Source organism: Antennarius striatus, chromosome 8 (assembly GCF_040054535.1).
Source record: "Antennarius striatus isolate MH-2024 chromosome 8, ASM4005453v1, whole genome shotgun sequence".
NCBI lineage: Eukaryota > Metazoa > Chordata > Actinopteri > Lophiiformes > Antennariidae > Antennarius > Antennarius striatus.
In genome coordinates, this window is record NC_090783.1 from 7,374,930 (window position 1) to 7,389,656 (window position 14,727).

A 14,727-nucleotide genomic window follows, 5' to 3' on the forward strand; every position below is an offset into this window, starting at 1 on the left:
CCTCTCTAGCTTCTCCTCCACCTGTTCCCTGCTCTCACTGCAGATCACAATGTTATCTGCAAACATAGTCCATGGAGTTTCCTGTCTAACCTCGTCTGCCAGCCTGTCCATCACCATAGCGAACAAGAAGGGGCTCAGAGCTCATCCCTGGTGCAGTCCCACCTCCACCTTGAACTTCTCTGTCACACCTACAGCACACCTCACCGCTGTCTTACAGTCCTCATATATGTCCTGAACCGCTCTAACATACTTCTCTGCCACTCCAGACTTCCTCATACAATACCACAGTTCCTCTCTGGGCACCCTGTCATAAGCTTTCTCCAGATCTACAAAAACACAATGCAGCTCCCTCTGGCCTTCTCTGTACTTCTCTATCAACATCCTCAAAGCAAGTACTGCATCTGTAGTACTCTTTTTTGGCATGAAACCATACTGCTGCTCACAAATGCTCACTTCTTCCCTTAGTCTAGCTTCCACTACTCTTTCGCATAACTTCATTGTATGGCTCATCAGGATTATTCCTCTGTAGTTGCCAAAACTCTGCACTCTTTTCCTTGTTCTTAAAAAGGTGCACCAGCACACTTCTGCACCATTCCTCAGGCATCTTCTCACTATCTAAGATCCTGTTGAACAACCCAGTCAGAAACTCTACTGCCACCTCTCCTAGACACTTCCAAACCTCCACAGGTATATCATCAGGACCGACTGTCTGTCCAGTCTTCATCCTCTTCAATGCCCTCCTCACTTCATCCTGACTAATCTTTACTACATCCTGGTCCACAGCAGTCACCTCTTCTAGTCTTTGTTCTCTCTCATTTTCCATGTTCATCAACTCTTCAAAGTACTCTTTCCATCTTCCCATCACACGACTGGCACCTGTCAATAGACTTCCATCCCTATCCTTAATCCTCCTAACCTGCTGCACGTCTTTTTTCATCTCTGCATCTCTGTCTTGCCAACCTGTATAGATCAGTCTCTCCCTCCTTACTGTCCAACCTAGCATACAAGTCATCATAAGCCCCTGGTTTGGCCTTTGCTACCTCTACCTTCGCCTTATGCTGCATCTCCCTGTACTCCTGTCTACTCTCCTGAGCCCTCTCAGTGTCCCACTTCTTAGCTAACCTCTTTCTCTGTATACACTCCTGTACCACCTCATTCCACCACCAAGTCTCCTTATCTACTTTTCTTCCAGATGACACACCAAGTACTCACCTACCTGTCTCCCTGATCACATTAGCTGTAGTTTTCCAGTAATCTGGAAGCACCTCCTGGCCTCCCAGAGCCTGTCTTAACTCCTTCCTAAAAGTCATGCAACACCCTTCCTTTTTTAGCTTCCACCATTTCGTCTTCTGCTCTGCCTTTGCCCTCTTCATCTTCCTCACCACCAGAGTCATCCTGCACATGCACACCACCATCCTATGCTGTTTGGCTACACTCTCGCCTACCACTACTTTGCAGTCACTGATCTCCTTCAAGTTACACCGTCTACACAAGATGTAGTCTACCTGTGTGCTCCTACCACCACTCTTATAGGTCACCCTATGTTCCTGCCTCTTCTGGAAGAAAGTATTCACTATAGCCATTTCCATCCTTTTTACAAAGTCAACTACCATCTGTCCTTCTGCGTTCCTCTCCTGGATACCAAACCTGCCCATCACCTCCTCATCAGCTGTTTCCTGCACCAACATGTCCATTGAAGTCTGGACCAATGACAACTCTCTCACTTCTAAGTATGCTCTGCATCACTTCATCAAAGTCCAGCCACAATTTGTCCTTCTCCTCCAGCTCACATCCTACTTGTGGAGCATACCCACTAATAACATTGAACATCACACCTTCTATTTCTAGCTTCAGACTCATCACTCTATCTGACACTCTTTTTACCTCCAGGACATTCTTAACCAACTCCTCCTTCAAGATAACTCCTACTCCATTTCTCTTCCTATCTACACCATGATAGAACAACTTGAACCCTGCTCCTAAACTTCTAGCCTTGCTACCTTTCCACCTGGTCTCCTGGACACACAGGATGTCTACCCTCCTCCTCTGCATCAAGTCAACCAACTCTCTACCTTTTCCTGTTGTAGTTCCAACATTCAACATCACTACTCTCAATCCTATACTCTTGGCGTTTCTCTTTTCTCTCTTCGTGCAAGCACACTTTCCTCCTCTCCTTCTTCGACCAACAGTAGGTCAATTTCCACCGGCGCCCTGTAGGTCAACAGCGCCGATGGCGGTCGTTGTTAACCTGGGCCTCGACCGATCCGGTATGGAAGTCGTAGGTTTGATTTGCATCTTTGATTTGGCAAAAGTTTTATGCCTGATGCCTTTCTTGACGCAACCCTCTGTATTTATCTGGGCTTGGGACCGGCACAATAAGACACTGGCTTGTGTCCTCTTGTGGCTACATTATTGACTGCATGTACTTTATGAAGTGAAAAAAATTGGAGTTTACTGTTAGTAAACTCCAATACAAGTGTGTCACACAGTGATACATAAAATAGCTTGTACATGTATGCTATACAGTCCAAGCCTACAGGAAGTAAGAAACATGTTTTGTTTTATCTTAAATGTAAGATGTCCCTTTCAGTAAATACTAATAGCCACTAAACACTGACAAACCTTTGACTGAATCACATTTGTGGATGATTTGACTGTTCTTTTAGTAAAAACTATTTTTAGGCATCTCGGTTCTGAGGCAAATGAGGAATGTACTGTAATAACGATGGTGAAAAACTTTGACCCCTGGTGGTAACAAGTGTTCACTTATATCACAGTTACTGAGTTTGAAAACTGATCAGCACTGCAGGAGACACAAATGTGCAAAATGTAATATAAGTAACTGTCAACAGTGCTGGAGGAAGTACTCAGATACTGAAAATAAGTCAATGTAAAGAATATAAAATCCAATAACTATAAAAAGTATATAGTACTTTTTTATTTCTGAAAGATATACTGGCATAGTGGCGCAGTGGGTAGCGCTGTCGCTAGGTTCTGGGTTCAATTCCTGTCTGTGAGGTCTTTGTAGGTTCTCTCCGGGTTCCCCGGCTTCCTCTCACTTCCACAATCATGCAATTTCAGTGAACTAATCACACCAAAATGTCTGTAGCTGTATGTATGAGTAGTTGCTTGTTTTTCACGTGGCCCTACAATGAGCTGGCGTCTTATCCAGGAAGTACCATACCTCCCATACACAACCAGCTTGGACAGCAGACCCATTACTTGCAAGGCGGACAAGCAGCTGTAGAAGAGACTAGTTGTCTCATCTGAAAAAAGAATGGTTGGATAATGTACTGTACATTTATTTTTTATGTGAATGTTGGATACAGGTTATTATGGCAACCAAGATTGTTTTTGATATTATAGCGATAATAATTAATGTGTAAAATATAACTAGCAGTTAAATACATGAAGAAAAATAACATCATCCTGAACCTTTGAGTGCAGTGTAAGTGTGAAGTAGCAAGAAGTTAAGAGACCTATCAAGAGTAAAATTCTAGTACAGTACCTTTGAAGAGTAATGTGCTTGAGTAAATATAATTAAAATAAAAATTCCCTTGCACCACTGACTTGAGAATGACTATTTGGTGCATGGACTATAACACTATCTTGTATTGATTGTAAAATAAGACTCCAATGACTCCTTGGACTATTAGCGTAGTTTATTGCATAAAATAAAGTACAAACATTCTAATATATATTTCAAATATTTGTTTACAAAACATGATAAATTATGAAATAAATAATGTGCAGTTTGTCTGTATTGTCTATGCAGGCAGAAAAATTTTCAAAACATGGAAATAATCATGAAAGCCTGTTAAAAAAAACCCTCAACTCAATGTAATGAGATCTTCATCAGAACTCAGGCTGAAATAAAAAATAAAAATGCAAAGGGACACATTCAGATGGTTCAGATTCCTTACTTGAGGATTTTTGAATGATGTATCTTCACAAAAACAATCTAATATCATGGATCTGATGCATGATTTCATGTTATCTGTAAAGCATTTTGTCAGTTACCTGAAAATATCATACAAAAGGTTTGGCAATTGAAAGGTAACAATCCTGTAACATTAAAACACTGTGTTTCAATTTTGGTTTAACATTTAGAAAAATATAAAACATTGTATATACCCACAAAAATAGCAGTTGCTTTTTTGTGAACGATAATCCATCACTGAACGTGTGTGCTGAGTTATTTAGAGATTTGATTTACCAGAACCCTTGGCAGGAGAACAGGAATGAAATACTTTTACTTAAAAAACTTGAGGCAGTTTTGAAGACCCCCCCCCCCAAAAAAAAACAACAACAAAAAAACAAAAAACAACAACAAAAAAAGCACTGATGAATTCAATTACTGTAGTCTGTTGTATTTAAAATATGAACACTTCTAAATCCCACTAAGTCTGCAGTAATAAAAGTCCATCTGTCCCAAAACTTTAACTGTTACAACTTATTTCTACATGTTGTTGAATGCCCTTATTAGAATCTATAACCTTTTTACACAGTTTCAGATAAAACGCAAAAGAACACAATACACCTTTTTTGTAGTTCACAATCCTGGTTAATTAAGGCCTTCTATGTAGTTTTCATAGTTAAATGATAATAAGCACAAATTCTAAATGACCGTGCAAGGAGCGAGTCACCCTGAAGAGAAGTTAAGCGCTGATGCATTGTAAAGTGTAAATATTACACATTAACAAAGTAAATAGTTGCAAACTGTAGGTTCTGAAATGCTACACATTGTGTATTTAGCCAGCAGCTTCGAGACTCATGCTTCCTTTTGTGCAAAATAAATTATTACTTCATTGAGTAGTCATTCATATTTCAATAAATTTTGATTTCACATTCTGTTCTTGTTTTGTTTTTGATTTTTCAATCTTTGGGTTTTGGCCAATATCAACAGGTACCTTAATTAATTTATAATATTTGAATATATGAAAATAAGTGGCTATTGCATTGTCAATTAACATAATATATACAAGGCTATATAGTAACACATTTCTCATATACTATCTTGTACACTAATAATTGTGTAACACATCCATAACAGAAAAAAGCATTTGCATGTTTTAAATTAGAATGTCTATTAACCAAGAGAACATGTATAATCCATTATGTATTTAAAAACACATAAGGCTTTATGTGAAATCCCTTGTGTAACAGTTTTGACACTTTGTGAACCAGATTTGTGATTCATTGTATATGCAAATTTGGCCAGAAGAATTTCAATACTTAATACATAATCACAGTTAATCAATCCAGTGCTTTATTGGTTATAAACATGATTCCATAATGGCCAGATTGCATCTATGAGATGCTATATTTATGTTTATAAAATGCATTATAATGAGGTGTTCTGGGTTGCTATAAAATTTTCAAAGTCTTCTCTTTAAAGAACCTTGAAATGCATAACACATCGAATGTAGCCTATACAAAGCCTGAGTAGGTGTTTGTAATACTGTAAAGGTTTTGTGTAGATGGCAAACCACCCTGTGTTATATTGTGTGCTGAAAGTCAACCAGAACAGGGGCTAAAAAATCTAAAAACAATTCCTCGTGGTTGTCATATCTCTGCGTCACCACATCAACCAATCACATCAGTGGATGTAACCTGTGGGAGTGGCATTCCTGTGTCCTGGCTGGGTCCACTGTGTCATGAAGTTCTGCAGTGAAGCCGAGGGAGCAACGGATTCAAGTCACCTTGATGGCTGACTTCTTGTGGACGCAGAGCAAGGAAACATAGGGAACACCGATGAAGGCCCACTTCTCATTGGGCCAGAACATGATGACAGGTCCTCGCTCAGGGGCCTCAGTGGCAACATCAAAATAGGCGAAACAAACACATCCCAAGTAGGAAGCCAGACATATGAGGATGTGCCTGAAAGAGGGAGAACAGTTCGAATGAACCAACTGAGTCTGAGAAATAGAAAATATTGAGTTGTTTCTGGGTGCAGGACCTAGACAAACCATCAGCAGTGGAGGTTTAACATGGTTTGCAAAACTTTATTTGATTTTCAAGAATTTAATTAAGGAAAAAAAAACAGTCTTTGAGTGGAGTAAGAAGATTGCTGTAATGTTTATTGTTAAGCCTCAAATTCCCAGGACAAATTTAATATGCATTGCAATTTATTTAACCAATTCTGATTTCTGGTGATTTACAAATATAGATTCTTTGTAGTTTTTCTTGATTCTAATGCAGGAATAGTCCCCCCCCCCTACAAAAGTTTGAAAGATATTTTTTGCATTTCAGCTTCTTAGAATAATAATTTCAGCGTCTCATGGGTGCATAAATAGCACCTAAACGACAACTTCATAACTCCTTTAAATCATATTGACCCTTCTGATGTGTAGAAATTTACCAAGCACAGTGCAAGTAGGGGAAGTTGACAGATGACCACATTTCACAGAATATTCTGTCGCTGATCCAGCAAAGCAGAGCCAGTGCCCACCAGATCCCTGAGACCAAGCCCAGCTTGAACACACGTGGGTTTTCACACCTGCAAAACCAAATAAATAAATAATAAAATTACACATGCTATGCATTTTACAACTCAAAAACAGTAATCAGAATTTACTCTTTCAGTCTTCAGGTCTTCTTTGCACTAGTTGCTAAATGCTCAGTTATCTTTAGCCAACTTAGTCCCCATCTTGGCATGCTGCTCAGGCCTGAGCGGTTATCTTGGAGCTTTGACATTGAATATATTGATTTCAATGTCTGTGCTGTCCAAACTTTCTTTTAGGGACCTGACAGCACTGTGATTCAAGCACCCAGTGTTCTGGTTTTCTAATCTGCACAAATACCTTCTACTGGATAGACACCTGACCTGACACATGCTAATCAGAATACTGCTAATGAAACACTTCAGACACACCAGTCACAGGCCTGCTGGCAAAAATTGAGTGGCAAAAAAACAAAGACAGAGACAAGGAAGCCTGACGATGACGATAGCAGGTTGTCGCCCTCCCTTAACGTTTTGAAGTCACACCATGTTACAATTGCCTTCTTTATTGTTCTCAATGTCAACATGATTAAGATACAATGTGAGGATCATTTAATTGTAACGTCCAAAGCCATGAACCATAAAGGCAACACTTGACACAAATTTTAGCAGTTGGCTCATGTAACCATCGTTGAGTTTAACCTTTGTTGCGTTGATCCAGAGAAGCCTTAGAAACTAGAGATTCGTGCTGACGTGGATCAACAGCAGCATCACCGAAGCTCAAACTGTGCTCTAAGATGTAAAAATATACCAAAAAAAATTAAGAAACCAAGTACAAGCTTCATACCTTTAAGGCCTCTACAAAGCATGTAGGAAATTACACTGAATGTCAATCCTGCATGTTTTGAGTGGCTCTGGACTGACTACATCCTGTTGGGAACGTGCAGCGACAGGAGTACGAAAGTAACCCTACGCTCTCTTTGGTGGGGATATAAAAATGATGTCATATTAACTCAATTGGTAACAGGAAGATTAGAGCCAGCAAGTCTTCCAAAATAGGGAAATAGGCCATTAAATTGTCATATACACTGTAGATGTTTAATTTTTATTTAAATCTCATTCAAGTGTTCTATTTATTTATTTCCACAAGAGAGCAAACCCTAATTGTGTATACGGTACATTACTAAACCAGGCATAGGCTCAATAATGGCCTTTACTTTGATAAGTTGGCCAACACCCCTTCCTGCTGACAAGCATACACTGACAAAGCTGTCACCAAACAACCTGGCATACTGTGTCTACAGTTCAAACAGATGCATGTAGATTTAAAAGATGACCCAAAACTGGGACGTCTCCACTGAGACGGGGGGCGTGATGGAGAGCTGTGACAGTAGAAGATAACTGAAGGAAAGACCCTCCTGTCTATCCGTGGTGACGTACTGCTAAAAGCTTTTCTCACTCATGGTAATGAAAAGGAAGAACCCCCAATGGCTCTGTAAAATAATGCCAGATATTTATCAGGAACGCTGTACATAAAAGAAGGTTAGCCACAGTAAGACAGAGTACATGTGTGTGAATGAGAGGGACCCAAGTGGAAGAGTGAGGATACAGGGAGAAGAGATCAAGAAGGTGGAGGATTTTAAGTACTTAGGGTCAACAGTCCAGAGCAATGGAGAGTGTGGAAAAGAGGTGAAGAAGTGTGTACAGACAGGATGGAACGGGTGGAGAAAAGTGTCAGGTGTGATGTGTGAAAGAAGAGTTTCAGCTAAAATGAAAGGAAAGGTGTACAAAACTGTGGTGAAACCAGTGATGTTGTTTGGTCCAGAGACAGTGTCACTGAGGAAAAGACAGGAGGCAGAGTTGGAGGTAGCAGAGATGAAGATGCTGAGGTTCTCTCTGGGAGTGACCAGGAAGGATAGGATCAGGAATGAGTACATCAGAGGGACAGCACATGTTAGAGGTTTTGGAGATAAAGTCAGAGAGGCCAGACTGAGATGGTTTGGACATGTCCAGAGGAGAGATAGTGAACATATTAGTATAATAATAATGAGTACTTTTTTTCCTTTTCAAGGTTTGAATATAGAGAATGACTTATGTCAAGGTCTACGTCTTATATCAATTCGAGTTGAAAGTCGTAAAAATGTGGAATAGTTCACTTGGAATTCACTGTTATTTGCAATTCACAACCTCAAACCAATTTCCCCCCCAATATAATTTTGTTTTTCACATTAAACTTCCACGACCAGCGACAGAAGACGTAGGTATTAGAAATGGATGAATGTAAGAACAAGCACCATACTTGTCTTGTAGGGCTACCTCTGTAGTTATAGTTCAACCATTACTGGTATTCATTCTCAGACACTTCCTGTTTGGTAATATCTATCATGGATATTACAGCAGTCAAGTTGTTTTTGTCCGTCTGGAAGTAGTAGTGGGTAGTAGTCATACTGTAAAAAGGCAAACAACAACAAACTGGTCTTTCACAAGCCAGGGCCAGAGGAATTCTCTCCCACTCCCACAACAAAACGCGAACAGCCTGTATTGATGACTGGCACTGGCAGTAATGTCAAAAATTGCTAACAGCCTGAACAATAGATGACTGAGCTGAAAGTCTGATGGTGGAGACCAGGGGTGGGAAAACGGAAAGAGCAAAGCAGCTCCACATTACAGTGATGAAAGAACGCTGGAGAGGCACAAATACACATGCAGACACCGTCACGTGTGACTTGAGTGTTTTCAGGAACATTCTTTGACATAACATCCTATTATTAGCTGGGAACAGACGACGTGTCATTAGACAATGTAAGAACAAAAAGTCAAAGGTGACATGTTAATGTACTGTAGATTGCAGAGACTACATCCTGAAAATTCAATACTGTTCAGTTTTTTGTACCAAATAACAACTTCCTAAAAATACTAATCTAGTTTTAGTTCTAGTGTTAGATTGAAGAATGCTGCTTTGTAGAACATTTTTGTTCTGATAACGCTAATTTGGTAAATTCATCCAGACATGGCCCTGCCAGGCAGGAGGCCTAGAGGAAGACCAAAGAGGAGGTTTATGGATGTAGTGAGGGAAGACATGAAGGTAGTTGGTGTGAGAGAAGAGGATTCAAAGGACAGGGCTAGATGGAGGAAATTGATTCGCTGTGGCGACCCCTGAAGGGAAAAGCCGAAAGGAAAAGAAGAAGATCCAGACATGGCCCATGTTTTGATTTTTACATTTATCTGAAGCATTCCTGGCTCTAAGTCATTGAGCTGGGACTCTAGCTAATTTAAAGTTTAAGAATAGATTGTAATCATTTCAGCCCATAGACTTTACTTAATGGCTTTACCAGATAAAACTGAAAGAATAAGCACACCCACTATCCTGAGGGATACTTCGGAAGGAACCAGCTTCTACATGTTTGTTCAGCCGTTCGCCTCAAAATCTAGAATAGACATTCAAATTGCATGCCAGGCAAGCTATCATGGACCTCCATTAATGTTTCATCTGGCTTCCCCGTGATAGGGCATGGTTCACTATCCTACAGATCCAAAAGCACACACTTATGCTCCACCTCCACGATGTAGTGGACAAGAACAGGAGGTGGTGTCCGAACATGAGGGCCCCGAATCCAGTTCATTCTGCACCACCCAAGAAACTAAACCATTTACAAATACTTTTCCGGGTCTTTTTCAGTAACAATAAAAAAAACAGATTCTGACATTTGGAACAAGAACTCAGTCATCATATGTGTTTATTTACAAGGATTGTATAATGAAGCCAATATTATCTCATCTTACCCATAGAACGAGTGTTTCTGGTGTTTAGCAACTAAGACATTTCTTAAATTCTGAACTATAGATAAAATAACTTCAAACAAATGTGTCACTAACCTTTTAAGCTCAGTAATGAGAAGTGCCGTGCAGGGGATGCCCAGGGTCATTAATGACAATGAGTTAACAACTGGTTTCACAAATGCCAGTCCAGTGGTGATCCCTGACAAGATGCCTATGACCACTTTGAACCTCGCTCTAAAAAAAAAGGAAAACATTAGTCAGAATAATGATATACCCCATGATATACAATAAGTAATGCACAGAGAAAAACGTCTCTTCGCTCATCAAGGTCTTTTCATCAAGCACCCACAATCAAACAATAATGACAAGGGAATACAGTATTATCCTGTACTATATACGAGTTATTTGAGATATGAGCCATCGTGGTGTTCTTTTTTTTTTAAAACACGAGCAAAATCCGAGCTGTGCTTTGCTACACCATCGCTATTTGGCGGATGGATACAACATCAGCTGAGACCGGATCTTGTTGTCTTTTGTGGAGTGTGCTTGTGACTTTTGCGTTTGTTTACATACTTTTTCACTGCTTATGTAACAAACAATTAATTACACACAAGAAAAGTATGCATGTGTATTGGTTGATACACCCCCCCCCCCATAATTTAGAGAAGTTTGGTGTTCTTAACAAAGCTGGAAAGGAATAAAATTATTTTATTTAATTTAGTTTAGTCATTTTAAATGTTGTATGTTAAATGTTATTTGACTTACAAGCTCAGTCACAAAATAAACTCCAGGTACTATTATATTTCAATAGAAAGGTTAAAGTAACGGAGTAGACATGACAACTGTGTGAAAACAGAAAGAGAAGTTAAGACATGTGATGCCTTTTTGCTTGTGTCAGCTATCTCATACCCGAACATGCCTATTATTAACAGTCAGTCATAACAGTGGGTACATTATTTGACAAAACTGTTTCTAGCAGTGAGCTACAAGTTACAGAAACAAACAATGTATGTGCACAGGAAATACTAGATACATGTGGTATTTGCCTAACTCCAGAGATAGGAGTATAACGGAAGTAAATTGATAATGACTAACTGGTAGATAAACCTGCGTACATATAGGTCATGGTTGGACAAACGCCTTTTTTCAACCACAAACCAGTTTTAAGATTCTAAGGGTAGTTATTCTGATGCAGCATCACACTAGTTAACATACCGATCCCTCCTGAACATCCTGGGTAGGTATCTCTTAGGAAACCACATGGCAATGGCACACATGAGCACCCACAAGATGGCTAACTCATCCAGCATCTGGCCAAGGAAGCTAAGGGTGGCGTGAAAATATGTTGAACCAATGCCTGAAAAACAAAAAAAGCAAGGAAGCAGGGAATAAAATAAAGTCAAAGATAAAAAAAAAAGTTGAGACTAGAAGCTACAATCCTAAGGAGTAAAAACTATGTTTTCTCAAGCATCCATGTGTTCTTGATTCCATTTATCTAATTTATATGTAACCAAAACTAGGACATTCAAATACAGTTGAAAATGTTCCCTCTGAGGTAATTTTGAACATATTCCATGTGAGGACAGAGCTGAGAATCTCTAAAGTAACTCAGTTTACAACACTGATAAATGGCTACCATTTGAAATAAATGGCCACCAAAAAATTAGAAAGAATATTGTAGTATATATATGAAACTGATGTTAGCTTTATTGTGAATTTTAAAAACACTCTAAAATGAAGGACGTTAGTGTCTGAATATTATCACAGTACAACAGACTTTCTATTATCAGGGTTATCTGTCGCCTCCGCAGGAGATTCCTACACTTCTAAACCTCTTGCCCTGAAGGACTCTCAGTCAGAAGCCTCATCACAACAAGCTCTCAATGTGTGTTCTAAATCTCACTGACTTATTTAAAGAAGTGGACAATATTTCTACGAAACATACCAAATGACAAATTTTCTTCAGCTTTTAAAATGTAAATGTTTTCTCTTTGTGCTTTTTTGCTTGTATCCTAGTTTGGATTGTTGGCTGGACAAAACAAGACATCCCAAAAGGGGATGGATTTACACACGAACTATGGCCATGGGAAAAAATTAACTTAACAAAATAGTATATATCTCCGTATTGATAGTGACTCCCATTCAACATGATGTCCACATGCAGCTGAATACGATTTTACAAATTCAGGACAAATTTGTTTTCTCCTTGTGTCAAAGGTCATCCTACAACAAACAATGAACGAGAGGTGAAACCATGTAACCCCCAGCAGCTGTTTTTTTTTCCAACCTTCAGATTCTAATAATGGAGTCAAAGCTCCAGTGTGATACAAGATATGTATGCACAACAAGAGGAGGTTGGTTATATTTCCTTTCTGGGGTGATGACTAATAAGGTTAAATAGCAAACAGTATGTGTTATTCAAAAAGCACAAACAAGTAAATGACTATTTTAAATCCAAACCAAACTTAAAGTTGTTGTAGCTAAATCAGTAAAGTACATTCCATTCCATTAGGTTACAAATGCTATGCAACAAGGTCACCTGTCAGGAACAGAGTGTAGTCTGTCAGGTTATCTCTGCTGACATTGCACACTGAGTGTTTTCATACGAGCAGTAAAGGAACAATATACAGTAGCACCATTTAAGACTGAAATGCTGTGTAAAATCAAATGAAACTTCAGGCAATGGGCTTATTCATCTCACCAGTGAATACGCCTAGTCATAATCTTCCTTATAGGGCGCAATGATTCAGGGTCACATAAAGCTTTAAATGAGGACACTGACAGGCCACATCATAGTGTTGCTGCTGGACTTACAGGCTACTCATATAAGTGTATAAATCATGGACTTAAGAGTATGTATTCACGTTTTTTCATGGAATTTTCCTCCCTCGTGTCAACGGCAGATTATTCTCTAACTACAATATTGAAAAGACTGATCAGCAATTTTATGAATAATGAAATACAGTAATAAGTATTTCACGTAACTATGCTAAAAATGACAGTACAGTACTTTATGTGGCGTTCAGCGGACTTCATTTCCTTTACAGCTGGAGTGTATTTTCTTTCATGACAAATGACATTACTGTATTGTTAGCCACAATGGCTCTACAACACCAAGCTTCATATTTTACCAAATATCTATACTTGCAGACATATAGATGAGTTTTTGTTACATTTTTTCGATGAGGATTGAACAGACACGACATTCCAGCCAACTTACCAACCACAACTAGGAGAATCCATATGAGGTAAATCCCACTGTTGAAATGTGTTGCATACTGGCGGAACAAGCACATTAATATGGGCGGCAAAACAAAAAATAAAATGTTGCTGATCTGAAATGATAAACAAAGAAAGCCATGAGCAAATAAATATATAAATACATATATATACATACACACTGATCCTGCACGTCAGTGACAACGTGCTGGTCAGGGGCTCACCATTATGAAGTAAAAACCATTTGTAACCTGATGCTAGCAGTAAACAACACGATGCTGAAGTCGAAAAGCGGCCAAACTGCTGAAAGTCAGAACAACTTAAAGCTAGCTGTAACTAACCTAAGAACAATATAAAGATAGTAAGTAAGCAGCGCAACACAAAAGAAAAAGAAAGTCAGATAAGCTGTGGTCTAGCTGTAGCTGTAAACAAAGCTGTATTATGCAAAAACATCAACAACAACAAACAACAGTACACGAGCAGCAAATTCTTCAACCGACCGTATTGTAAAATTCAGCGATGCTGGGGTAAATTAGGTAATTGCCTTCACACCAATCCACGTCGGAGCTACCAGCTTGCAAGTGGTCCCAAAAAATCAGATTGACGTTACTCATGTCTGGGCAAGTTCTTTCGGCTGGACAGCGCAGACTACAATGATTAAAAAGTCAATATATCTCGGCTCGAAAATCACGCGTTAGATTTGGAGACTTGACGTGTCTTGCATATCCAACAGTGTAATGTGACATATAAATAATCGTTGAGCTGCATCTTTAAGCCTCTGTCCTTCCACAAAGCCCTGCGCTTGTCGTGACGCTTAGTATCGTGCATTGACAGCTGCTCAGTCTCTAGCCAAAGAGTGTTGAATAACCCTGAGAGGATTCACTTCTGCCCACTTCCTATTTCCGTGACACGTGACCACAACGAGTCCGGAAGTTAGCGTTTTTTCGATCATAAAAAACTGATAATTCAACCCATTGTGGAATAAGGGCTGAGAACATTAGTTTAAAATGATAATTTGAGAAAATTATCTAACAAAGACGCAGTTTTACATCCAGCTATTGACTTTGGTTTCATTTCAAATATCAGTGATATGGATTTTTAGGATCTTGTGCAATAACTTTAATGTTTATATTTACTGTTCATATGTTTGCCTGGCCCCCCACATTGTCCATTTTTGTAGATTTATGGAAATTATTAATTAAATCACTTTGTGATTTCAGAGTTACTTATGTTTTTGTAACTTTAATTGTAATTACATTGTACTTATACATTACTTCGTGAGAAGC

At 39.1% G+C, this 14,727-nt stretch overlaps 1 protein-coding gene across 1 annotated transcript; it reads right to left on the reverse strand.

Annotated features, from left to right (window-relative positions):
• Positions 1-4,319: 4,319 nt before the first annotated feature.
• On the reverse strand, positions 4,320-14,304 carry acer2 (alkaline ceramidase 2). Its single transcript, XM_068321552.1, has 6 exons — positions 13,942-14,304; positions 13,443-13,557; positions 11,438-11,579; positions 10,319-10,456; positions 6,362-6,499; positions 4,320-5,880 (listed from the first exon to the last, which is right to left on the reverse strand). Exons 1-6 carry the CDS (start codon positions 14,053-14,055, stop codon positions 5,694-5,696), a joined length of 834 nt encoding a protein of 277 aa, XP_068177653.1. The 5' UTR covers positions 14,056-14,304; the 3' UTR covers positions 4,320-5,693.
• Positions 14,305-14,727: the final 423 nt, after the last annotated feature.

Excerpts from the sequence above, each read along its gene's own strand:
- acer2 (XM_068321552.1), bottom strand. The coding sequence starts at position 14,055 with ATGAGTAACGTCAATCTGATTTTTTGGGACCACTTGCAAGCTGGTAGC. Across the intron at positions 11,580-13,442 it reads GATTCTCCTAGTTGTGGTTG|GCATTGGTTCAACATATTTT; the intron begins GTAAGTTGGCTG and ends TTTGTTTTTCAG. Across the intron at positions 6,500-10,318 it reads CTCATTACTGAGCTTAAAAG|GTGTGAAAACCCACGTGTGT; the intron begins GTTAGTGACACA and ends TTGGTTTTGCAG.